This window comes from Coregonus lavaretus (assembly GCF_964263955.1).
Source record: "Coregonus lavaretus genome assembly, chromosome: 16".
Lineage (NCBI taxonomy): Eukaryota > Metazoa > Chordata > Actinopteri > Salmoniformes > Salmonidae > Coregonus > Coregonus lavaretus.
The window spans coordinates 21,872,434-21,898,213 of NC_140003.1; the positions used below are offsets into that span (position 1 = coordinate 21,872,434).

A 25,780-nucleotide genomic window follows, 5' to 3' on the forward strand; every position below is an offset into this window, starting at 1 on the left:
CTATTCCAGCCATTATTATGAGCCATCCTCTCCTCAGCAGCACCAGTGAGATTCAAACCTATAATCTTCTGTTCTCCATCAATGGAATAAGTCCACTGCGCCACCAGGATGGAGGTAGTGCCTAGCGTTTTTACGCTTACAAAGTTGTTAATTTTAGTCTATTCAAACAGACCCCATTTCAAAGGAAACAGCAACAGCACTCATTAAGATCAGTTGTGGCCAATTAATGGGTGAGGCCAACACACCTAAACAGGACAGAGGATAGAGTTTTGTTGATGCTAAGAATGGAACGTATGTTTTTAAATAACATTCTTAGAATGTTCTCTAAACATTACTAAAGTTGTGGTTTTTATGGAATGTTTTCTTAATGTTCTTGGAACAATATGAGAACATGACTTTAAATAGAACCATGAGGAAACCTGTAGGAAACATTATGCTGAAGTATTGAAATTCCCACAGAAGAATGTTGTTTCTTAACATTCTGGGAACAATCTGAAAACATTCCCAATGTCAAACCAGTTGGAGAATGTTCCAAGAACACAACCAAAATTAAATGTAACCATGTTTAAACTTTTAGGAAACGTTCTGTTCAAGTAATGAAATTATTTTTTTATCAAGTTCCTTAAATGTGCTGAGAATGTTCCAAAGCCAAGCAACTATCCTGCACCATTCCCAGAAAGTTTTGGGACGATTGAATGCAAAATAACCATAGGACAACCACACACTCACCAAGCTCTAAGAAACATTTTCTGAATGTTATGTGCTAGCTGGGTTTACTCCCTCTGAGGGCTGACAGATCAATAAGACAGAGACATCAACAACATGCCATGTTGGCCCATCCATCCCTGATTGAAAACAGTAACCACTGTTCACATTCACAGATAATGATCCTGGTCTTTCAGTGGCACAGCCATCTTTGTGGAGTCTCAGACTGGCAAATGAGACTTCCTTCTCCCGGACAAAATCCAATTATTTTGGGACAATAGTAGCAGCCCTGCAGGCTTTGATACCTTTTTGGAAACCTTGGTTTTCTCCATCTACCATTGGATGTCCAAGTGCCTCTGCTTTCCTTTCCTCTGGGTCCATCTATCCATCTCTGTTTCCGTTGGATTAACCAAGTGGATTCCATCTGTTGCAAAAAGCTAATCATGTCAAGGGTGCTCCTGAGTGTGTATGTGAGGACAGTGCACCGCTGTAGGCCTATCCTCCCCATGTGGACACATCACCCACAGTCAGTCATCCAGACAGTGCTATATTAGGATTATAGGGATGTCGTGCTGCAACTGATAGACAATAGGCTATTCATATCCAATGTATTATTTTATCTCTGCATGAAATTAAAGAAGCTATGGATTATATATTCATTCCACTTCAGTGACTGAATACAGGCTTAGTCCAGGTTGTCAACCTATGATATTGTGCATTAATAGTAGTCATATTGGTTTGCATGATTACTCTGATACTGCTTTGTACCAGGTGTTACTTTGCAAACCTAGCATTATATTCAGTGTTTTGAGAGCAGTTAAAGAAAGCAATATGCACAGACATCATCACGACGCTCAATCATGACAATGTCACATGGATTACAATGGCACCATCTGGTGGCAAACTTTAAGAGGAAAATGTATTTCTACAAACTTCCAAAGCTGTTCTTGTAAGATATAGTGGAGCTAGATAAACATAGTTATATATTTTTTAACATTGTGATCGATGTGGTAATAGACAAATACTTAAAATAAAAACATTTATTGAGTTGATATTCTAACCACACACACCGTTGAGTACAAACCTACAACCCCTGATACTATGTGCTTACTGGCAGATGTACATTGACACTGGTTTCTGTATTTGAGGGGTAAAGTGTTAAGCTATGGATTATACACACAAAGACAACCAGCAGGCTCACAACAACCCCTTCCACAACCATCCATAAGGAGTAAGTGATGCTAATACCTTTATGTGAATCAAAGACACCGTCAACATAATCAAAAATCAAGCAGGCTTTTGTCTACTACAGTGGTTGTCATGGAATATATTATGTGTGACAGACTGAGATCGATTACTTGACATAAAACAAATAAGGCAACAAGGTTAAGACCACCCTCGGACAAACTCCGGCAGGACAATCCCCTAGTACTGATCACTGACAGACAACACTTAAAAACACACACATCATCATTAAAAAAACCATCGTGCAATTATCGCAAAATATATCACTGACTCTTTCTGTGTCCAGTCTGATTTCTGGAGCCCTCTGTATGTGATGGTATTGACAGTCATAAGATCCTACTTGGCGGAATCCTAACTTGGATACTCACACTTAACTCTCAGATTTCTTAAATCATGACAATCATCAGTCAGTGGTTCAGTATTGGCTTGGGGCCCATAGTCCGGGTATCAACAGTGTGTGTGATTGGGAGATGAGGAGATCACAGTTTGGGTTGGTTGGACATCTTGATCTTCAGGTTCTCTGACAGCTTATCCAAGAATTCAAAGGTGTTCAGGTAGTCTGAGCGTTTGGTACTAAGAAAGGAGGAGAGGAGAAAAGTAAGATGAAGGAGGAGAAAGAAAGAAAGTTTGAATCAGTCTAGTTTCATAATCAGGTTTACTGTGTGTGTGTGTGTGTGTGTGTGTGTCTGTGTGTCTGTGTGTCTGTGTGTGAGTGAGAGAGAGTGAGAGAGATACTCACTCTGCCATGCCTTTGACACAGATAGCCAGATCCTTGGTCATGAAACCAGCCTCGATTGTCTCAATGCAGACAACCTCCAGGGCCTCAGCAAACACACGCAGCTCTGCGTTGTCATCCAGCTTCGCCCGGTGCAGCAGCCCCCGCGACCACGCAAAGATGGACGCTGCACACACACACAACCACAACACATAAGGGCCATCTTTTCCTAGGTCCTTGTATTGCCTTTATTTCTCTTGGCTGGTACATTCAGATCTAAAAACACTGAAAAGGAAGAAGCTAGGCTAGAGGTTTTTAGAGGTTTTTAGCAGGTATCAGTCAGAGAGATACAATATAATATGTTCCATTTCATTGTATAAGTGTGTTATTTACCAATGGGGTTGGTGGAGGTCTCCTTGCCCTGCTGGTGCTGTCTGTAGTGGCGTGTAACTGTGCCGTGGGCAGCCTCTGACTCCACTGTACGACCGTCAGGACAGATGAGCACACTGGTCATCATACCCAGGGACCCATAGCCTGGTGGACACACAAATGCATTAAATATATCTGTCGCAAAGTGCTTAACAGCAAACTGGATCTAAAAGCTTGTTCTGCCAGAATGGGCGACTGTGGAAAAAAACAACTAAATAAGCATTCTCCTCATTATCCTGGAACTCCTGTTGCTAAAAGTGTAACTCAATTTCTATTTGAATACAGTGTATAGTCTGCCTTAAACCTACATTTAAAAGGTGAGAAATATAGCAATGTAGCCAATGACATTGTTTTCATTCAGAAAGCCTAGCTAAACAGTAAATCATCACGTAATACTGTATATCCCTCAGAGCTAGCTACTGTAGTATACATGTAGACCATCTCACCTTGTGCTACAGAGTCAGACTGGACGTCTCCGTCATAATTCTTGCAGGCCCAGATGAATCCTCCATCAGACTTCATGGCCTGAGCCACCATGTCATCAATCAGACGATGCTCATACCAGATCCCCTTCTGCTCAAACTTAGAGCGGTACTCCCTACGACACACACAGGAACAGGTCTGAGAACAGGGTTTATACACCTAAACCTTAAAACTGTCCATTCTAAACTTGTGAGTCATACATTGAAAAGAGGCATGGTAGTTGGGGGGGCTTGTCTGCCATTGACCATATATCATCAACCATACTTTGTTTATGATGATCATGTTTCATGTGTATTGTCTACTTCCTGAAAATTATATTGCCAATAGGGACAATGATTTACTCGAGTTGATTAAATGTTCTGAGGTTAGGCAGTCTTACTTCTCGTAGATCTCCTGAAAGATATCTTTGAAGCGTCCGTCGTACTTCTTGAGGATGGTGTTCTTGGTGCTGAGGTACAAAGGCCAGCCTTTAACCAGGCCCATCTGGAAGGAGCTGTGGGCAAAGTCCCTGATGGAGCTGTCTGTGTTGTACATCCCCAGAGCCACGCCACCTGAACCTGGAGAGAAGAGAGACAGACACATGCATCAATCTCATGAAGATACTGTACACACTCACATAAACACACACAAAGAAACATGCATGCACACACAGCCTCATTAAGACAGCCTTTCCTCATTTTGAAGGTTCAAACAGAACGATGGAGCCAACCTTAATCAAAGTTCAATGTTTGTCAAGAGTATGTTCAGGAAAGGGAGGTACATGGGTGATTTATCCTTCAAGCAGAGTTAAATCAGATAACGATGTTCTCATTTTGTAATATTTACACTGCAAACATATGTAAAGATACCCAGGCTGGCACCATAGGCTATCTCGTATTGACTAACACAATGTTATGTAAGGGAGACAAGCTGTACTGGACATTATTTCCCTTACAAGCACAAAGATGGTTTTACCTTCAAAGTCATGGACGACAAAGTTCATTGGCTCCCCAGTCTTCGGTGTGAATTTCATCTCCAATCTCCCAGGCCCCGGGACTACAAAGTCTGTGGCTTTGTACTGTGAAAAGAGGCAGGATGAGAGGTCAATAGATGTAATACAGACAGGGCTCCATCTAGTGGAGAAAAACAGCAATGCAACCCATCTGGTGCAACAGGTAATAATGGCAGACCCTGGGTGTGACCCCACTCTCCGAGGGCGTCTCAGGGGGATATGCTAAAAACACATTTCCAATTCACACATGCGTATTAATACACACTTGTACGTGTATGAAATAGGACAAATATAAGCACCCACCTAATTATTACTAATATCCACTGGTTAGATAACAGTTCTTTATGAATAGATGACAGGTTACAATGCTGTTGTAGAGCTGAGGAACAGATATATTGGGCTAATATGAAACATTGTTCCGAATGACTTCTACCAATCAGGAGTGTGGATGCAACAGAAAAAGCAAATCGGAAATAGCAGTAATACAAAACATGTATCCTGCTTATCATGCATCCAGGCCGTAACGTGACAGGATTCTCAAAATCCGTAACCAACCCAAAGTGCTCACGACATTTCTCATTTGAGTTCAAGCATATTAACTATGGCATGGTGCCACGTACATGTTCTATTATCCTCTAGTTGCAGTCCAGTATGAATGATGTAGCAGTTTGAGTCTTGGATCCAGGGAGATAGTGTGTCAACATCATGGTCCAAAGGGCAACACATCCATTTAAATCAGTGACTGACTGAGCCTTCAGTGACAACACCAGTCCCCTGCCTGCCCATCTGTCTCTCTGTGAGCAGGCCTGACAACCACATCTCTAGTCGGCATGAAGTTAACATGTGATCAACTGGGGAATGTACAAGATCTCCCTTCATTGAAAATGTGTTAACAGAGACAGGGAACCACTAACACATTGCTTCGTCTACCTACGGCCTAGCATCCAGACTTCCACCTTTGAGGTAATTAATTACCTTCAAAAGGTTAGATTTAAGGAAGTGAGGGAGGAAGAAGGGCCTAGAGAGCAACCTTGAGAGACACTCATTAGGGGTGCAGGGAGTAAAGAAGGGTTGATGAATGGTTAGTAAGGGTTATACTGCTGAACGGTTGGTTAAAAAGGTTACCTGGTCTCCATGGGCGTGCCTGCCGATGATGATGGGTTTGACCCAGCCGGGCACCAGGCGAGGGATGTTCTTACAGATTATGGCCTCCCTGAACACGGTGCCTCCCAGGATGTTACGGATGGTTCCGTTGGGTGAGCGCCACATCTGTTTCAACTTGAACTCCTTCACCCGGTTCTCGTCCGGCGTGATGGTGGCACACTTAATGCCCACGTTGTATCGTCGCGTCGCCTCTGCCGCCTCAACGGTCACCTTGTCGTCCGTGGCGTCGCGGTTCTCCATGCCTAGGTCGTAGCTGATGGAAAGGCAGGGAGGGTAGCAGGAGAGAGGAGCAGGGAGGGGGAGATGAGAGAGGCAGGGAGAAAGGAGGAGAATGTAGTTACATTCAGGTTTTATGGGAGGACAAATGCCATGAAATGTGTGTGGGCCTGTGAAACTAATCTCTGTGACATTATATTATTTGTTTTACAGTTGGCTATATTATGATGCAATCATATTTAATTCTGATACAATTACTGTGTGTTTTTGTTTGATGTTGCTTTTAAGCCTTCTATAATGAAGTCAGTGGGGATTCCCAATCCAAACCACTACCTCAGATGACTGAACCACCTCACCATGGAGTCCCCTGCTCTAACAGTTCACAGAGCCACACTGTAGCGAAGCAGCATGGGACCCAGGAAACAACAAAGCCTTTCGGTTTCAATTTTTTTGTCACTGGCCTACACACAATACCCCATAATGTCAAAGTGGAATTATGTTTTTCAAATTTTTTACAAATTAATTACAGATGAAAAGCTGAAATGTCTTGAGTCAAGAAGTATTCAATCCCTTTGTTATGGCAAGCCTAAATAAGATCAGGAGTAAAAAAGTGCTAAACAAGTCACATAATAAGTTGCATTGACTCACTCGGTGTGCATTAATAGTGTTTAACAAGATTTCTGAATGACTACCTCATCTCTGTACCCCACACATACAATTATCTGTAAGGTCCCTCAGTCGAACAGTGAATTTCAAACACAGATTCAACCAAAGACCAGGGAGGTTTTCCAACGCCTCACAAAGAAGGGCACCTATTGGTAGATGAAAAAAACAAACAGACATTGAATATCCCTTTGAGCATGATGAAGTTATTAATTACACTTTGGATGGTGTACACCCAGTCACTACAATGATACAGGCGTCCTTCCTAACTCAGTTGCCGGAGAGGAAGGAAACCGCACAGGGATTTCAACATGAGGCCAATGGGGACTTTAAAACAGTTACATAGTTTAATGGCTGTGATAGGAGAAAACTGAGGATGGATGAAAAACATTGTAGTTACTTCACAATACTAACCTAATTGACAGAGTGAAAAGAAGGACGCCTGTACAAAATGTAAAAAATATTCCAAAACATGCATGCTGTTTGCAACTCACTAAAGTAATACTGAAAAAACAATGTGGAAAAGCAATTCATTCACTTTTTGTCCTGAATACAAAAGTGTAATGTTTGGAGCAAATCCAATACAACACATTACTGAGTCCTACTCTCCATATTATCAAGCATAGTGGTGGCTGCATTACATTTACATTTTAGTCATTTAGCAGACGCGCTTATCCAGAGCGACTTACAGAAGCAATTAGGGTTAAGTGCCTTGCTCAAGGGCACATCGACAGATTTTTCACCTAGTCGGCTCGGGGATTAGAACCAGCGACCTTTCGGTTACTGGCACAACGCTCTTACCCACTAAGCTACCTGCCGCCCCATCATGTTATGGGTATGCTTGTAATCGTTGAGGACCTGGGAGTTCTTCCAGAATAAAAACCACCAGACATTAAGTCACCTTTTAGCAGGACAATAATCTAAAATACAAGGCCAAATCTACACTGGAGTTGCTTACAAAGAAGACAGTGAATGTTCCTGAGTGGCCGAGTTACAGTTTTGACTTAAATCTGCTTGACAATCTATGGCAAGACCTGAAAATGGTTGTCTAGCAATGATCAACAACCAATATGACAGAGCTTGAAGAATTTTTAAAATAATAATGGGCAAATGTTGCACAATCCAGGTCTGGAATGCTCTTAGAGGCTTACCCAGAAAGATTCACAGCTGTAAATCAGTGCCAAAGGTTATTCTAACAAGTATTGACTTACAGGGTTGAATATTTATCTAATCAAGATATATTAGTGTGTGTGTGTGTGTGTGTGTGTGTGTGTGGGGGGGCTTTTCATATCAACTTTGACATGAGTGTTTTGTATAGATCATTGACAAAAAATTACAATTAAATCATTTTTAATCCCACTTAGTAACAACAAATTGTGGAAAAAGTCAAGGGGTGTGAATACTTTCTGAAGGCACTGTAGAAGATGCTAACAAAGAACTCCGTCTTTACAGGCTGCTGCATGACTGAACTAATTTATTACTCCTCTGAAAGACCCAACACATCCTCGCAGGGGATGGGGATGCTCTGCTCACACAAACAAGGTAGTGTAGGAAGGAACACTAGTTTCATCACTCCACAAATATAGAACTTTGTGTGTGCACTCATACTTCCAAAAAGGCAAAACTAAGCATAAATACCCATCATTTCCTTGTGGAAACTGGGCCTTCTGTAACTACCTTTCACCCAGTTTCTCATTCCACTCCCCTCCCCTCCCCCTTAGCCTAATATTACAACAATGTGCTGCTCCACAGAATTACTGTACATTAGATAAGAAATATTAGGATACACAATGTATGCACGCATGACTGTAAGTCGCTTTGGATAAAAGCGTCTGCTAAATGGCATATTATTTATATTATTATTATTTACAACCACAGGTCAGCACACAGTAGAGGTGTAACTCAATGTCACTGTGAAATCAGCACAAAAACACACACCATCTCTGAGACGGTGTGATACAGCACACAAGGTAGTTACACACAGCACTACAGGCTTTGTGTAATGGTGTGTGATGGAGATAAGCTGCTCTGCCTCCTGAGAGGGCTGTGTATGCAGTCGGAGTGATTGACCAAGATGACCTGTCCACTCACCCCACATCCCCCACCCACATCACAATGAATGCATTCCTAAGACTTTTGAAACTAATGAGGGTGCCCTTCAGACACACAGAAACCGAGACAGCAGGAATAACACAACCCACCAAGAAACCCCCCCACCTCAAGCTATCAGTTAGGCCTTCTTGCTTGACCAACTTCACAGATGCCATAATTTGATATTTTTTAATTACTCCCAAAAAACTTCCCTGGACATTTGTAATGACAGAGGTTAGGTCATGGGTTTGGAACACTGGGAGGTTTGTATCATGACTTGACCGTGCTCATGTGGCCCTGTTGGTTATAGAATTACTATTACACCAAATCCTCTTGCATTAATACTGAAAATATTGTGAAATAAGTAAGAACTCATAAGCTCTTACAAACCGACCTTATGCATTTATTCCGGGCCTTTAACTTAACAGTTCAAAACTCAGTTTTGAAGTTTAGTTAAGACAGAGGGTAAGGTCATGTAAATTGTGATATTCACTGCACTGCAGCCAAAGTCCTGTGTGTGTCAGTGTTAATTTAGTCACACAAAAAAATGAAAATATTGGTCAAACACATATTCTTCAGTGGCAATTAACGAGCCGATAACTGACTAAATAGACCTAGAAAAAATTATAACTAAACAAAAATAATTGTTTATTTTCAGTTGACGAAAATGAGAAGAGTAAATTATCTCTGTGACTAAAATCTGACTGGACAAGAGTTTTGGAGAGATTCAACCGCTCTCCAATCTGGCGGCAACACATCATTGATGCAAATAAGGCACATGCCATGGCTACTCTCCATGGCACAAGCTCCTGGTAGAAAAGGGGGCAACTTTTGGAGACACTTTACTTATCATGTCGATTCAAACAAGACCGAATGCAACGTTTCCACAGGAGAAGACCAGTGGTGTAAAGTACTTAGTAAAAATACTTTAAAGTACGACTTAAGTAGTTTGGGGGGGAAAATACTACCAACCTCAAGAGAAATCTGAAAGTGCACCATCCCAATATACTGTGTGTATATGTTCAGGTAATAAAAGCTTGATAATGCTAGCTAGTTAGTTTGCTACAACCTAACAGACCACTACTTATGACAGAACTTTGATTACAATATAGCTACAGTATGTCAAGGGGCAGGGCTCCAGACTGCGACCATTTAGTCGCATTTTGAGACCTTTTGACTTGGTTGTGCAAGTTACATTTTGAATTGGTCACATCAGCGCCAGCTGAACATTCATTATGGCCACATTACTCAAAAGTTTCAAAAAACTTTCAATTTTTTTGATTTGGTCAAACAGTAAAGTGCATTATCCTCACAATTCCTGTAATGAAAGAGTCTGCCCAGCTCCTGGGCCTGTTTTGCTGGGGCCTGCTGCATTGATGAGTGAGCTTCTGGTTGTACATTTCAAAATGTAATTGCGGGAAATACATAGCCTTGGATGCAACTAATGTTGTTCTCAACTTCCTATTTGTCATCTCTTAATATTGAGCTCAATAGCAACTATTGGCATCGGCCATTGCGAGTGAATCATGCATTCCTGCTTGGACATGTTAGATGAAATAACTTATTTATTGAATAGCCTACCATCTCAGTAGTCTATTACACAGTCTAAAGCACTGTGAATGACTTTATAAGGTGATAACAAATATTTTCTATTGTGTAACGCCAGGGGAAATAAATTGGTGCAACCAAATCATGGGCTGGTGCCACCAACTGAAAAAGTAATTTGCACCAGTGCCACCAGGAGAAAATGTTAGTCTGGAGCCCTGTCAATGGGTGATTTTTAATCTGCAGCTGAGTAATGTGTTCTTCTGCCAATTTGGCTGTTGGGAAGAGAATCATGCAATAGGATGCAATGCAGAAAAATTTGTTTGTAGAACAAGGCTGTTTGTGCACATGGAAGTAAGTGATTTATGTTTACTATAAGTTAATGAGGCAATAAAAATGTGATGTGACTAAAATGAAAGGGCTTTTAGTTGACTAAAATGGCCCACTGTTTGTCATTTTGACAATAACTAGACTAAATCAATATTCAAATTACAAAAATGTGACTAAGACTTAATGATATAAGACTAAATCTAAAAAATTGCGCCAAAATGAACACTGGTGTATGTGTGTGTGTTTTTTTAATAATTTTTTTATTTCACCTTTATTTAACCAGGTAAGCCAGTTGAGAACAAGTTCTCATTTACAACTGCGACCTGGCAGTGTGTCATCAGTCCACAGTCTAAAGGTCTAGTGTAAAAAGGAGGAATGGGAAACAATGAACGGTAATAGTGAATAGGACTCTAACAGTTCAGATATTACAGACCAAAGTTGTACATCTTGAAAACGATATTTTCTTGATTGTCCTAGGTCAGTCAGTAGAGTAGCAACTAGACTGCCAATGTCATGTGATCAGATTGTCTGGGGGTTTGGGTAATACATTGCTCTTTAAAACAGCTACACCTAGGGACAGACTTGTCCTCAGAATTTGAATATGCATTTGTCTATTCAAGTGATCAATTATTATACTAAATCCCCTTGATCTGGGCAGCACAACAGAAGCACACTTCTCTCTTATCTAACACTCCACACATGCTGAACAGACATCTAACACAGGGTAGCTTAAGAGTACAATAAAGAACACGTTTAAGTGATAATGCCAGAGAAGCCGGTGTTTGGAGGTATATTGGAATGGGTGGTCAAGGGCCTGCAAACCATGCCAATATATCCTCCAAACACCGGCTTCAAGGGCATTATCACTTTTATACAACGGGTTACCAACATATTCAAATAATGATTAATGTAAATATGTCAAAGACGTTATTTTTATTAATTTATTCATACCCTTTCATCCTTCCACAAGATATAGTCCAGACACAAATCTAGGGTTGCTACCCAAGCCGGCTGGTCGTTCTCTCTATCAGTTCGGTTGCTAAAGAAGCAATCCAGTCGTTCAGTCTTTTTGTTCTGTATCTATGGACGCGACCCAGTCGTTCGTTCTAAATGTTCCATTGCCATACTGGCTGGCAACGTTCTTATCCCTTGCTTGCTAGCTAGACAACTACGGCTAATTTACAGCCATAACAATGAGCTAATGAGGTGTGATTTCGCCTGGCATAGAAAATGTGCTCACTCGTCAGGACACTGTTGTTCAGATGAGCTAGCCAACAACACAGCTAACACAATCACTTCAAACTGAAGCTGGAAAGACTGCAAAATAGCTGCACTTCGTTTCGTTTGACCTTTTTCAATTGACATTTCTTTGTATACATCCATAAAAATGATGCCAGCTAATTCATGATTTTGACTGGCTGAGAAAAGCTGCCTGCCTGTCTGTCTCGTCCCGACTTCTGACACGTTCATTACTACGGGACATTTGGAGATCTAATTTAAATATTGAAACAATGTTGCAAATGTCGGAGAGACAGACAGCAAGGTTCATACAAATCTCCGCTGTTGAAAACTAAATGATAGTCTAAAAGAAATGTGAGATAATGTCTAGATGGTTTTTTTTTTTATAGTGGAGATCAATATTATAAATTGCTTGGCTGATGAGACAGTGGATTGTGCAGTCAGATGGAACAGAGTAAGCGTCATAGATTTAGCCAGTGGTAACTTGTAGAATAGACACCGGCTGGAATGCGGTTTTAACTCATCAGCATTCAGGATTAGACCCACCCATTGTATAATGCACAATAATATACAGTGACAACTAACACACAGGTGTGTCCTTGGTGATATTCAAATCAAATCAAATGTTATTGGTCACATACACGTGTTTAGCAGATGTTATTGCGGGTGTAGCGAAATGTTTGTGCTTCTAGCTCCGACAGTGCAGTAATATCTAACAATTTCACAACATATACCCAATACACACAAATCTAAGTAAGGAATAAATTAAGAATATATACATATATGGACAAGCGGTCAGAGCGGCATGGACTATGATACAGTAGAATAGTATAGAATACTGTATATACAGTGGGGGAAAAAAGTATTTAGTCAGCCACCAATTGTGCAAGTTCTCCCACTTAAAAAGATGAGAGGCCTGTAATTTTCATCATAGGTACACGTCAACTATGACAGACAAAATGAGGAAAAAGAATCCAGAAAATCACATTGTAGGATTTTTAATGAATTTATTTGCAAATTATGGTGGAAAATAAGTATTTGGTCAATAACAAAAGTTTCTCAATACTTTGTTATATACCCTTTGTTGGCAATGACACAGGTCAAACGTTTTCTGTAAGTCTTCACAAGGTTTTCACACACTGTTGCTGGTATTTTGGCCCATTCCTCCATGCAGATCTCCTCTAGAGCAGTGATGTTTTGGGGCTGTCGCTGGGCAACACGGACTTTCAACTCCCTCCAAAGATTTTCTATGGGGTTGAGATCTGGAGACTTGCTAGGCCACTCCAGGACCTTGAAATGCTTCTTACGAAGCCACTCCTTCGTTGCCCGGGCGGTGTGTTTGGGATCATTGTCATGCTGAAAGACCCAGCCACGTTTCATCTTCAATGCCCTTGCTGATGGAAGGAGGTTTTCACTCAAAATCTCACGATACATAGCCCCATTCATTCTTTCCTTTACACGGATCAGTCGTCCTGGTCCCTTTGCAGAAAAACAGCCCCAAAGCATGATGTTTCCACCCCCATGCTTCACAGTAGGTATGGTGTTCTTTGGATGCAACTCAGCATTCTTTGTCCTCCAAACACGACGAGTTGAGTTTTTACCAAAAAGTTATATTTTGGTTTCATCTGACCATATGACATTCTCCCAATCCTCTTCTGGATCATCCAAATGCACTCTAGCAAACTTCAGACGGGCCTGGACATGTACTGGCTTAAGCAGGGGGACACGTCTGGCACTGCAGGATTTGAGTCCCTGGCGGCGTAGTGTGTTACTGATGGTAGGCTTTGTTACTTTGGTCCCAGCTCTCTGCAGGTCATTCACTAGGTCCCCCCGTGTGGTTCTGGGATTTTTGCTCACTGTTCTTGTGATCATTTTGACCCCACGGGGTGAGATCTTGCGTGGAGCCCCAGATCGAGGGAGATTATCAGTGGTCTTGTATGTCTTCCATTTCCTAATAATTGCTCCCACAGTTGATTTCTTCAAACCAAGCTGCTTACCTATTGCAGATTCAGTCTTCCCAGCCTGATGCAGGTCTACAATTTTGTTTCTGGTTTCCTTTGACAGCTCTTTGGTCTTGGCCATAGTGGAATTTGGAGTGTGACTGAGGTTGTGGACAGGTGTCTTTTATACTGATAACAAGTTCAAACAGGTGCCATTAATACAGGTAACGAGTGGAGGACAGAGGAGCCTCTTAAAGAAGAAGTTACAGGTTTGTGAGAGCCAGAAATCTTGCTTGTTTGTAGGTGACCAAATACTTATTTTCCACCATAATTTGCAAATAAATTCATTAAAAATCCTACAATGTGATTTTCTGGATTTTTTTCTTCTCAATTTGTCTGTCATAGTTGACGTGTACCTATGATGAAAATGACAGGCCTCTCTCATCTTTTAAGTGGGAGAACTTGCACAATTGGTGGCTGACTAAATACTTGTTTTCCCCACTGTACATATGAGATGAGTAATTTACATTTTAGTCATTTAGCAGACACTCTTATCCAGAGCGACTTACAGTTAGTGGGTGCTAGTGGGTGCATACATTATTATTATTTTCATACTGGCCCCCCGTGGGAATCGAACCCACAACCCTGGTGTTGCAAACGCCATGCTCTACCAACTGAGCTACATCCCTGCCGGCCATTCCCTCCCCTACCCTGGACGACGCTGGGCCAATTGTGCGCCGCCCCATGGGTCTCCCGGTCACGGCCAGCTACTACAGAGCCTGGATTCAAACCAGGATCTCTAGTGGCACAGCTAGCACTGCGATGCAGTGCCTTAGACCACTGCGCCACTCGGGAGATGTAATGCAAGATATATAAACACTAAGTGGCTAGTGTTCCATTTCTTAAAGTGGCCAGTGATTTCTAGTTTATGTCTATAGGCAGCAGCCTCTAATGTGCTAGTGATGGCTGTTTAACAGTCTGATGGCCTTGAGATTGAAGCTGTTTTTCAGCCTCTCGTTCCCAGCTTTGATGCACCTGTATTGACCTCTCCTTCTGGATAATAGCGGGGTGACCAGGCAGTGGCTCGGGTGGTTGATGTCCTTGATGGCCTTCCTGTGACATCGGGTGCTGTAGGGCGGGTAGTTTGCCCCCTGTAATTTTTTTAATTTCACCTTTATTTAACCAGGTAAACCAGTTGAGAACAAGTTCTCATTTACAACTGCGACCTGGCCAAGATAAAGCAAAGCAGTGCGATAAAAACAACAACACAGAGTTACATATGGGGTAAAACAAAACAGTCAAAAATACAACAGAAATAAATATATATACAGTGTGTGCAAATGTAGCAAGTTATGGAGGTAAGGCAATAAATAGGCTATAGTGCAACATAATTACAATTAGTATTAACACTGGAATGATAGATGTGCAAGAGATGATGTGCAAATAGAGATACTGGGGTACAAATGAGCAAAATAAATAACAATATAGGGATGAGGTAGTTGGGCGGGCTAATTTCAGATGGGCTGTGTACAGGTGCAGTGATCGGTAAGGTGCTCTGACAACTGATGCTTAAAGTTAGTGAGGGAGATAAGTGTCTCCAGCTTCAGAGATTTTTGCAATGCGTTGGGCAGACCGTACCACACTCTGGAGAGCCTTGCGGTTGCGGGCGGTGCAGTTGCCGTACCAGGCGGTGATACAGCCCGACAGGATGCTCTCAATTGTGCATCTGTAAAAGTTTGTGAGGGTTTTTGGTGCCAAGCCAAATTTCTTTAGCCTCCTGAGATTGAAGAGGCTCTGTTGCGCCTTCTTCACCACGCTGTCTGTGTGGGTGGTCCATTTCAGTTTGTCAGTGATGTGTACGCCAAGGAACCTGAAGCTTTCCACCTTCTCCACTGCGGTCCCGTCGATGTGGATAGGGGGGTGGTGGACCCTCAGCTGTTTCCTGAAGTCCACGATCATCTCCTTTGTTTTGTTGACGTTGAGTGAGAGGCTATTTTCCTGGCACCACACTCTCAGAGCCCTCACCTCCTCCCTGTAGGCTGTCTCGTCATTGTTGGTAATCAAGCCTACTACTGTTGTGTCGTCTGCAAACTTGATGATTGAGTTGGAGGCGTGCAGTCATGGTGAACAGGGAGTACTGGAGTGGGCTAAACACGCACCCTTGTGGGGCCCCAGTGTTGAGGATCAGCGAAGTGGAGGAGTTGTTTCCTACCTTCACCACCTGGGAGCGGCCCGTCAGGAAATCTAGGACCCAGTTGCACAGGGCGGGGTTCAGACCCAGGGCCTCGAGCTTAATGATGAGCTTGGAGGGTACTATGGTGTTGAATGCTGAGCTATAGTCAATGAACAGCATTCTTAAATAGGATTTCCTCTTGTCCAGATGGGATAGGGCAGTGTGCAGAGTGATGGCGATTGCATCGTCTGTGGATCTATTGGGGCGGTAAGCAAATTGAAGTGGGTCTAGGGTGGCAGGTAAGGTAGAGGTGATGTCATCCTTGACTAGTCTCAAAGCACTTCATGATGACAGAGGTGAGTGCTACTGGGCGATAGTCGTTTAGTTCAGTTACCTTTGCTTTCTTGGGTACAGGAACAATGGTGGCCATCTTGAAGCATGTGGGGACAGCAGACTGGGATAGGGAGAGATTGAACATGTCCGTAAACACACCAGCCAGCTGGTCTGCGCATGCTCTGAGGACGCGGCTAGGGATGCCGTTTGGGCCGGCAGCCTTGCGAGGGTTAACACGTTTAAATGTTTTACTCACGTCGGCCACTGAGGAGGAGAGCCCACAGTCCTTGGTAGTGGGCCTAGTTGGTGGCACTGTGTTATCCTCAAAGTGGGCGAAGAAGGTGTTTAGCTTGTCCGGAAGCAAGACGTCGGTCTCGGCGACGTGGCTGGTTTTCCTTTTGTAGTCCGTGATTGTCTGTAGACCCTGCCACATACGTCTCGTGTAAGAGCCGTTGAATTGCGAATCCACTTTGTCTCTATACTGACGTTTTGCTTGTTTGATAGTCTTGCGGAGTGAATAACTACACTGTTTGCATTCTGCCATATTCCTAGTCACCTTGCCATGGTTAAATGCGGTGGTTCGCTCTTTCAGTTTTGCGCGAATGCTGCCATGTATCCACGGTTTCTGGTTAGGGTAGGTTTTAATAGTCACAGTGGGTACGACATCTCCTATACACTTCCTGATATACTCAGTTACCGTATCGGTGTATTCGTCTAAATTATTTTTTATCCCAGTCCGCGAGATCAAAACAATCCTGAAGCGTGGATTCCGATTGGTCAGACCAGTGTTTAATAGTCCTTAGCACGGGTACTTCCTGTTTGAGTTTCTGCCTATAGGAAGGGAGAAGTAAAATTGAGTTGTCGTCAGATTTGCCGAAAGGAGGGCGGGGGAGGGCCTTGTAAGCATCGCGGAAGTTTGAATAACAGTGGTCCAGTGTTTTAGCAGCGCGAGTACTACAGTCGACATGTTGATAGAACCTCGGCAGCTTAGTCCTCAAAATTTGCTTTGTTAAAACCCCCAACTACAATAAATGCAGCCCCAGGATATGTGGTTTCCAGTTTGCATGATGTCCAGTGAAGTTCTTTGAGGGCCGTCGTGGTATCGGCTTGAGGGGGGATATAAACAGCCATGGCTATAACTGAGGAAAATTCTCTTGGGAGATAATACGGTCTGCATTTGATTGTGAGGTATTCTAGGTCGGGTGAACAAAAGGACTTGAGTTCCTGTATGTTACTACAATTACACCCAGATATTGTGCTAGTGTCAAGGGTTAGCGAAGTGCACAGCTACTATTAGCATTTCCACATCACATGTGTGTACTCCTGAAACCTATAGGGACCTGACCTGACCAGGAAAAACTCTGGGCATTACAGAGAGTATTGACAATCAGGTAAAACCTGAATCACAGAGGAGCTGAAGCAGGTGTTGACAAGCTCATCTGGTGTGACAAGTCTTCTACCCCGACCCCCCATTAACAACCCCCTACCTCCCCTCCCATTGGTGCATTGTTACAGAACCTTCAGATAGACATATACTGTATAGAAAAACACATGCTTGCCTATCACGTAGATTCAGAACAAATCCGACTGAGCTCTATACATTCTAGTTGTATCTGTTGTGTTTTCTATAAAAATTGCACCCCACTGTCCCAGGTGTGTGTGTCAGCTGGGTCATAGTCACTAGAAAGCAAACGTGGGGGGGGTAATGTGCCAAAACCGGGAGGGGCTACCTGAATTTGTCCAATAAGAAGCGCTCATTTTCATTGCAAAACGCTTTGCTACAGTGTTCACTAATGAATACAGTACCAGGTGTATCAGCATGTGTAACTCACCTGTGCAGGTCCATCTCCAGGTAGGGGAAGATGAGCTTTTCTTTAATGAGCTCCCAGATGACTCTGGTCATCTCATCCCCCTGCATCTCCACCACCGACCCTGCCTTGATCTTCTGAGACATCCTGGAACCTGGGGGCCAGAGAGTGGGGGGATAGAGGGGGGAGAGAGACAGGAGAGGGGGAGAGAGAGTCAGACTCAATAGTAACAAGAAAGGGGCAACTGACAAGCTTGAGACTATACTGCCAAGCCTTTTGAGCATTGGAAGTTATTTCAGGAGTGATACTGTGAAGGCCATTTTAGCCAGCTACATAAAGAATGAATGAAGTTAATTCATACCTGGAACTTCAAGTTACCAGACCAGTGAGTCAGCATTTTCTTACATTTAAGTCATTTAGCAGATGCTCTTATCCAGAGCGACTTACAGGAGCAATTAGGGTTAAGTGCCTTGTTCAAGGGCACGACGACAGATTTTTTACCTAGTCGGATTGGGGATTCGAACCAGAGACCTTTCGGATACTGCCCCAAAGCCACTAGGCTACCTACCGCTTACCAGTGGCGTATATTCATGGATGCCAAGGGAAGCCAGGCTTCCCAAAAAAATGGACCAAAAAAATACACACTACCGTTCAAAAGTTTGGGGGCACTTAGAAATGTCCTTGTTCTCGAAAGAAAAGCAATTTTTTGGTCCATTAAAATAACATCAAATTGATCAGAAATACAGTACAGACATTCTTAATGTTGTAAACGGCTATTGTAGCTGGAAACGGCTGATTTTTTATGGAATATCTACATAGGCGTACAGAGGCCCATTATCAGCAACCATCAGTCCTGTGTTCCAATGGCACGTTGTGTTTGCTAATCCAAGTTTATCATTTTAAAAAGGCTAATTGATCATTAGAAAACCTTTTTGCAATTATGTTAGCACAGCTGAAAACTGTTGTGCTTGTTAAAACTGGCCTTCTTGAGACTAGTTGAGTATCTGGAACATCAGCGATTACAGGCTCAAAATGGCCAGAAACAAATAACTTTCTTCTGAAACTCGTCAGTCTATTCTTGTTCTGAGAAATGAAGGCTATTCCAAGCGAGAAATTGCCAAGAAAATGAAGATCTCGTACAACGCTGTGTACTACTCCCTTCACAGAACAGAGCAAACTGGCTCTAACCAGAATAGAAAGGAGTGGGAGGCCCCGGTGCACAACTGAGCAAGAGGACATATATATTAGAGTGTCTAGTTTGTGAAACATTTACATTTTAGTCATTTAGCAGATGCTCTTATCCAGAGCGACTTACAGGAGCAATTAGGGTTAGGTGCCTTGCTCAAGGGCACAGACAGAATTTTCACCTAGTCGGCTCAGGGATTAGAACCATTTACATTTTTACATTTTAGTCATCCAGAGTGACTTACAGTTAGTGAATGCATACATTATTTTTTATTTTATTTTTCATACTGGCCCCCCGTGGGAATCGAACCCACAACCCTGGCATTGCAAATGCCATGCTCTACCAACTGAGCTACATCCCTGCCGGCCATTCCCTCCCCTACCCTGGACGACGCTGGGCCAATTGTGCGCCGCCCCATGGGTCTCCCGGTCGCGGCCGGCTACGACAGAGCCTGGATTCGAACCAGGATCTCTAGTGGCACAGCTAGCACTGCGATGCAGTGCCTTAGACCACTGTAACCTTTCGGTTACTGGCACAACGCTCTTAACCACTAAGCTACCTGCCGCCCCAACAGACGCCTCACAGGTCCTCAACTGGCAGCTTCATTAAACAGTACCCGCAAAACACCAGTCTTAACGTCAACAGTGAAGAGGCGACTCCTGGATGCTGACCTTCTAGGCAGAGTTGCAAAGAAAAAGCCATATCTCAGACTGGCCAATAAAAAGAAAAGATTAAGATGGGCAAAAGAACACAGACACTGGACAGAGGAAGATTGGAAAAAAGTGTTAAGGACAGACAAATCAAAGTTTGAGGTGTTCGGATCAAAAAGAAGAACATTTGTGAGACGCAGACCAAATGAAAAGATGCTGGAGGAGTGCTTGATGCCATCTGTCAAGCATGGTGGAGGCGATGTGGTCTGGGGGTGCTTTGGTGGTGGTAAAGTGGGAGAGTTGTACAGGGTAAAAGGGATCTTGAATAAGGAAGGCTATCACTCCATTTTGCAACGCCATACCCTGTGGACGGCACTTGATTGGAGCCAATTTCCTCCTACAACAGGACAATGACCCAAAGCACAGATCCAAACTATGCAAGAACTATTTAGGGAAGAAGCAGTCAGCTGGTTTTCTGTCTATAATGGAGTAGCCAGCACAGTCACCGGATCTCAACCCTATTGAGCTGTTGTGGGAGCAGCTTGACCGTATGGTACGTAAGAAGTGCCCATCAAGCCAATCCAACTTGTGGGAGGTGCTTCAGGAAGCATGGGGTGAAATCTCTTCAGATTACCTCAACAAATTGACAACTAGAATGCCAAAGGTCTGCAAGGCTGTAATTGCTGAAAATTATTTGACGAAAGCAATGTTTGAAGGACACAATTATTTTTTCTATTATAAACATTATTTCTAACATTGTCAATGACTATATTTCCTATGCATTTTGCTATATTTCCTATTCAAACTCATTTCATGTATGTTTTCATGGAAAACAAGGAAATTTCTAAGTGACCCCAAACTTTTGAACGGTAGTGTATATAAAAAATAAATACATATCTTTCGTCTCTCTGTGTTTCATAATTTTCCTTCAATTTGCAAGAGGCTGAATGTAACTCATAGGAGAAAGCATCCGAGTGAGCGAAACCGCGTCCCTCTGTCTCTCTACGTGTAGGCCTTCTATCTGATGCTGTCTGGTCCAAACAAGTATGACATTGTTACCACCCATAGCATTGAAGGCAAGGGAAGCCAGCGAGCATTTGGCCTCCCTTGATAAAAAAGGTATACACAATTAGACAATCAGTGTTGAGCTAAACTGAGCATGCTCAACTGTGAATGGTTCTGGCGCACCAAAAAAAAGGTGGCAAGGGAAGCCGGCGTGGATTTTGGCGTCACTCTGATTAAATTAAATTGAGAGTATAAGTCATTGACAGAAAAACTTGAATTGTTGCATCTCGTTGTGTTGTTGTCCTCCAGTGGCTAGCTAGCTAGCTAGCTAAAATGGGCCCTTTCCTAAATTAATCAGGCTGTAATACACAATTAATTGGTATATACAGTCTGAAACTGAAGCCTGCAAAAGCATGTAAATGTTCCTTACAAGCCAGAATGTTGAATAAAATTACATTTAAACTTACTCTACTGGTTGTCTGAGTGGTTTTTCCTTCAGCTGCTCGAAATTTTAGACAAAATATCCACAGGAAAGCTGGTAGTTATATGGTTAGGTTTGGCACCTAGGTAAAGTTATTTTTATAATGGCTATTCAGTTCCCTTGTCCATAGCTATTGAACCAAGCATGCCATGACAACGAAAATTGTATATTTTTTCATTCAGATTTCAATCTTTTAAAAATTCTAACAAGAAATAAGGTGTGGTTTGTTCTCCATTCCCCATTTTCATTGCATGCTTGGTTCAATTGCTATTGACGAGAGAAAACCGAATATCCAATATAAAACTAACTTTTCCTAGGTCCCTGGAACCCAGCTCTCTAAAAAGTCTGGTAAACCATACTTTCCTGTGGATATTTTGTCTCAAATTTCGAGCAGCTTAAGGACAAACCGGTAGAGTAAGTTTAAATGTAATTGTATTCAACATTCTGGCTTTTAAGTAACATTTACACGATTTTGCAGGCATTAGTTTCAGGCCAATTAATTGTGTATTACAGCCTGATTTATCAGACTAACATGAACCCAGTTAACTCTGGATGCGAAGCAATCTGTAGTTTCACAAGTCTAACAAATACCTCGACCAAAATTAATTTATACAACTATTTCCTATTTCTCTGAAGTGTGAACATTGGATACATGACAGGCAGGATCTGTTCAGTTACTTCGACCAACAACAACCCTTGAGATAACTACTCAACAATGCAGTACTGGTGCTACAGTTTGGAGTAGATAGTCTACATTGTTTCTTCTGAAAACTTTGTATCAATGTTTCAACATTTGACCCAGAAAGAGCTGCCCCAGAATGTTACATGATAACACACATGGACATCGTATGATGAGGAGGAGCTAGTGGTCTAGGGATACACTGGCAAAGACTATACGAAGTTATAACCTTTAGTGCACTTAAGATCTAACGTTACAGTCTGTCTGAATGACCTAATGTTCATCCTGATTTTCTACTTCCTGAATGTGTGCACAATCAGCCGGGTGTGAAGAGAGCTGTCATTATCATCCTTTAGGACAAAGCTCAACACTTGTGATTGATTTTCAAAAGGCCTACATCTCTGGCTACGTTAAAACGATCTGAAAGCAACATTACAATGCATATTGTAGTGTATATTCCCGTATCAAGTACCCTACAGGGCACTGGTTTAAAGGACCCGATAGCTTATGTTAAATCCAACAATGGTTACAGTTGCAGAACACAATGGGGATTTGCGATGAGCACAAATATAAGCTTTTCGGCCTAATGAGCGACTCTCCTGAAATGCATAAGAAGATGTTATGAATGCCTACCTTCGTTTTCTAACTGAACCCCAATCTGAACAAGTAATACTCGATGAAGCAGTGGAACGTCTTGTTCTACACCGAGTTCCAGAAAGAGAGGCGCGGTCCCATATAAATAGAGGCGTCAACCTTGTCGGCAACCGTGCATCCGCCCGCTCGAAAGACACTCCCTGTACCAATCAACGGAGATGTATAATCTAAAACAGCCAATAAAGTAACCCCCACACAGCTGTGGGAGGGTCTTTATGGGCGGGTATCGTATCGGGTAGATGTTTGTGCTATGCTAATTGTTGCAACATAAGGACCTGTTCATATCAAAGTTATTTAGAAATTCGGTTGATTTATAGATCAGATCATCTGCGGTAGGTTTTGTCCCAAAAAAAATTGCGTCACATGACATTCATGCGCTTTCAAATAAACCTATTTCAATAGATTTAGTTACTAGGCTATCACCAGAGAGGAACGGGTTAAGCGAGAGGGATAACTGGGCCCAAAATCTGTCTTCTCCAGCAGGTGGCGCTTTTCGTTCACCAAGTGATGAGTTTTTGTATGGAGGTCAATGAGTGTCGAATTTGGTTAACAAAAAATTGAATGGTTTATTGCTACGTGGCTTATTTGATCGAATATACGTTTCGTAATGATTAGGTTGTTACGAGTGTACTGATAAGTAGGACACGTGAAATCCCGGTAACTTTGAAAAAAATTAAGTTAGGAGTTGTGTCTGGTCTTCACACCCCACCCATTTCTACAATTGATCTTCTTAAAAAGTGATTTTAAACCTAACCTTAACCACACTGCTAACCTTATGCCTAACCTTAATTAAATACCAAAAAGCACATTTCTGTTTTCATGAATTTTTATGATATAGTCAATTTTGACTTTGGCAACTAGTGGAAACCATTGTGCCTGTTAAACACGCTTATCTGCCCTCTCATTGGCTAAAATGGTCCCACCTGATCTTGCCTCCTCCCGACTGCCTTCGATTTTTTAAGACATTCGTTTCCATTGTTAGAGCGGCAACTAAAGTATCGTTAATAAGATTATCTGTGTTATCTCATAATTCTGGCGTTCCTACTTTATCGTCGTGCGTGTCGTCGTCTGCAGACATTGCTAACCGGTTAATCAGAAGAGAAGGTGGCATCAGTTATGTATAACTGTGAAAATGTAGCCTACGAACAAAATTCATTCTGACCTCCAAACCGTAGCCGCTCTGGGACACAGAGCATGTCCTCTCCGGTAAACGAAGGAGCCTAATCTGTTAGGAGCCTTGTTGGTTTCTTCACATTTAGGAAATACAATTATTCCGGCCGTGTCGTTGCTATTGCGTGGGGGGGCTTCGTTTCAGAGTGCAACGTTGTGCAACACAATTGAACACGAGCATTCTGGGTGGGGTGCCGGTGGTGATTTGGCTAGATAGAATGTGATTAACTCAGGGAACAAGTTGATAGACAATCAAAAGGGGATCATCTTGCTCTCCCAGAAGTTTGGTTGGTGCATAAAACCCGTATACTGTATTCAGATAAGCTAAGCAAAGAGGTGTGATGGGTCCGCAGACAAAAAGATGTCACCTAAAGTTTTTAAAAAAAATGTATTGTATTATTATTTTCACTGAATCGGGATAGTTTTATAGGCAAAATGAATAATTGGAAGGGTCCAATAAACCGCCTTTGATATAAATGATAACGTGTGTTGCGGTTCCACAGTCTACAACATGCACTACTATAATGATGTGCGTGTGGATTGTGTTATATAGGTCTAATTATCAACTACACTATTTCACTTGTTTCCTGCTACTTCCAGGAAAGCATATGCCTATCATGATTTAATATGAAAATATGTGCTACCACAGTTGTTCTAGGTCGATTAGTAGCCTAATTCAGTGTCAGAGATTATGGCTGTCATTCATTACCACTGTAAAATGGAGATGATAGGCTATGCACCTGCAGTAAGAAGACTCTTTAGGAAATATCAAACATTATATATCAAACAACTCTTCCACTGTAAAAATAACCCTGGTTTTATTGATCTGGCTTAGCCTAATAACAATGACCAAAATGCATTGCTTTGTGCGTAGATTGCGTTTTAAGCCTAGCCTACATTGACTTTTACATGCCAAAGATTGGTCTGCACAAGTGCAACAATACGCAAATGAGAGATGGTTAAATTATTATTATTATTTTGGCTTAAAGGGGCAATCTGCGATTGGTGCGTCCATTTTTGGAATTTAATATTAATAATATATATATACACAGCATACAAAACATTAGAACACCTGCTCTTTCCATGACATAGACTGACCAGGTGAATTCAGGTGAAAGCTATGATCCCTTATTGATGTCACCTGTTAAATTCACTTCAATCAGTGTAGATGAACAGGAGGACAGGTTAAAGAAGGATTTTTAAGCTTTGAGACATGGATTGTGTATGTGTGCCATTCAGAGGGTGAATGGGCAATACAAAATATTTAAGTGCCTTTGAACAGGGTATGGTAGTAGGTGCAAGGAGCACTGGTTTGAGTGTGTGAAGAACTGCAACGTTGCAGTTTTTTTCACACTACAGTTTCCTGTGTGTATCAGAAATGGTCCACCAACCAAAGGAAATCCTGCCAACTTGACACAACTGTGGGAAGCATTGGAGTCAACATGGGCCAGCATCCCTATGGAACGCTTTCGACACCTTTTAGAGTCCATGCCCCAACGAATTGAGGCTGTTCTGAGGGCAAAAGGTGGTGCAACTCAATTTTAGGAACGTGTTCCTAATGTTTTGTACACTCAATGTATATCCATTGATTCTTGAAGAATATAACTTTTAAATGCCACATTAACTTAGTTAAACTCGCGTACCCCATCACAACCCAAAATGTAAGCGTGTTTTACTACATTGTTTATAAACAATGTAGTTGTAAACATACTGTATAGCCTCAAAACATGGTTAACTATAATTATTATATCATAAATGGTCAGTCCTTGTATCCATAGCTCTGTCTATGAATTTGAGAGTGGTTACATTTCTCCAGCCCCATCTCTCAACTTGTGGCAGAGAGCTGCTTTGTTATTGTTTGAACCACAGATTGCCCCTTTAACCA

General features: G+C 42.1%; 1 protein-coding gene across 2 annotated transcripts; it reads right to left on the reverse strand.

The window, feature by feature from the left end:
- Positions 1 to 1,730: 1,730 nt before the first annotated feature.
- On the reverse strand, positions 1,731 to 24,033 carry idh1 (isocitrate dehydrogenase (NADP(+)) 1). Of its 2 annotated transcripts, none has more exons than XM_084179625.1 (9): positions 23,888 to 24,033; positions 18,095 to 18,224; positions 5,694 to 5,985; positions 4,532 to 4,634; positions 3,957 to 4,134; positions 3,541 to 3,692; positions 3,059 to 3,199; positions 2,690 to 2,852; positions 1,731 to 2,523 (listed from the first exon to the last, which is right to left on the reverse strand). In XM_084179625.1, exons 1-9 carry the CDS (start codon positions 23,919 to 23,921, stop codon positions 2,430 to 2,432), a joined length of 1,287 nt encoding a protein of 428 aa, XP_084035751.1. In that variant the 5' UTR covers positions 23,922 to 24,033; the 3' UTR covers positions 1,731 to 2,429. The 2 variants fall into 2 exon arrangements, with proteins under 2 accessions (XP_084035751.1, XP_084035752.1); XM_084179626.1 differs by lacking the exon at positions 23,888 to 24,033 and adding an exon at positions 22,705 to 22,810.
- Positions 24,034 to 25,780: the final 1,747 nt, after the last annotated feature.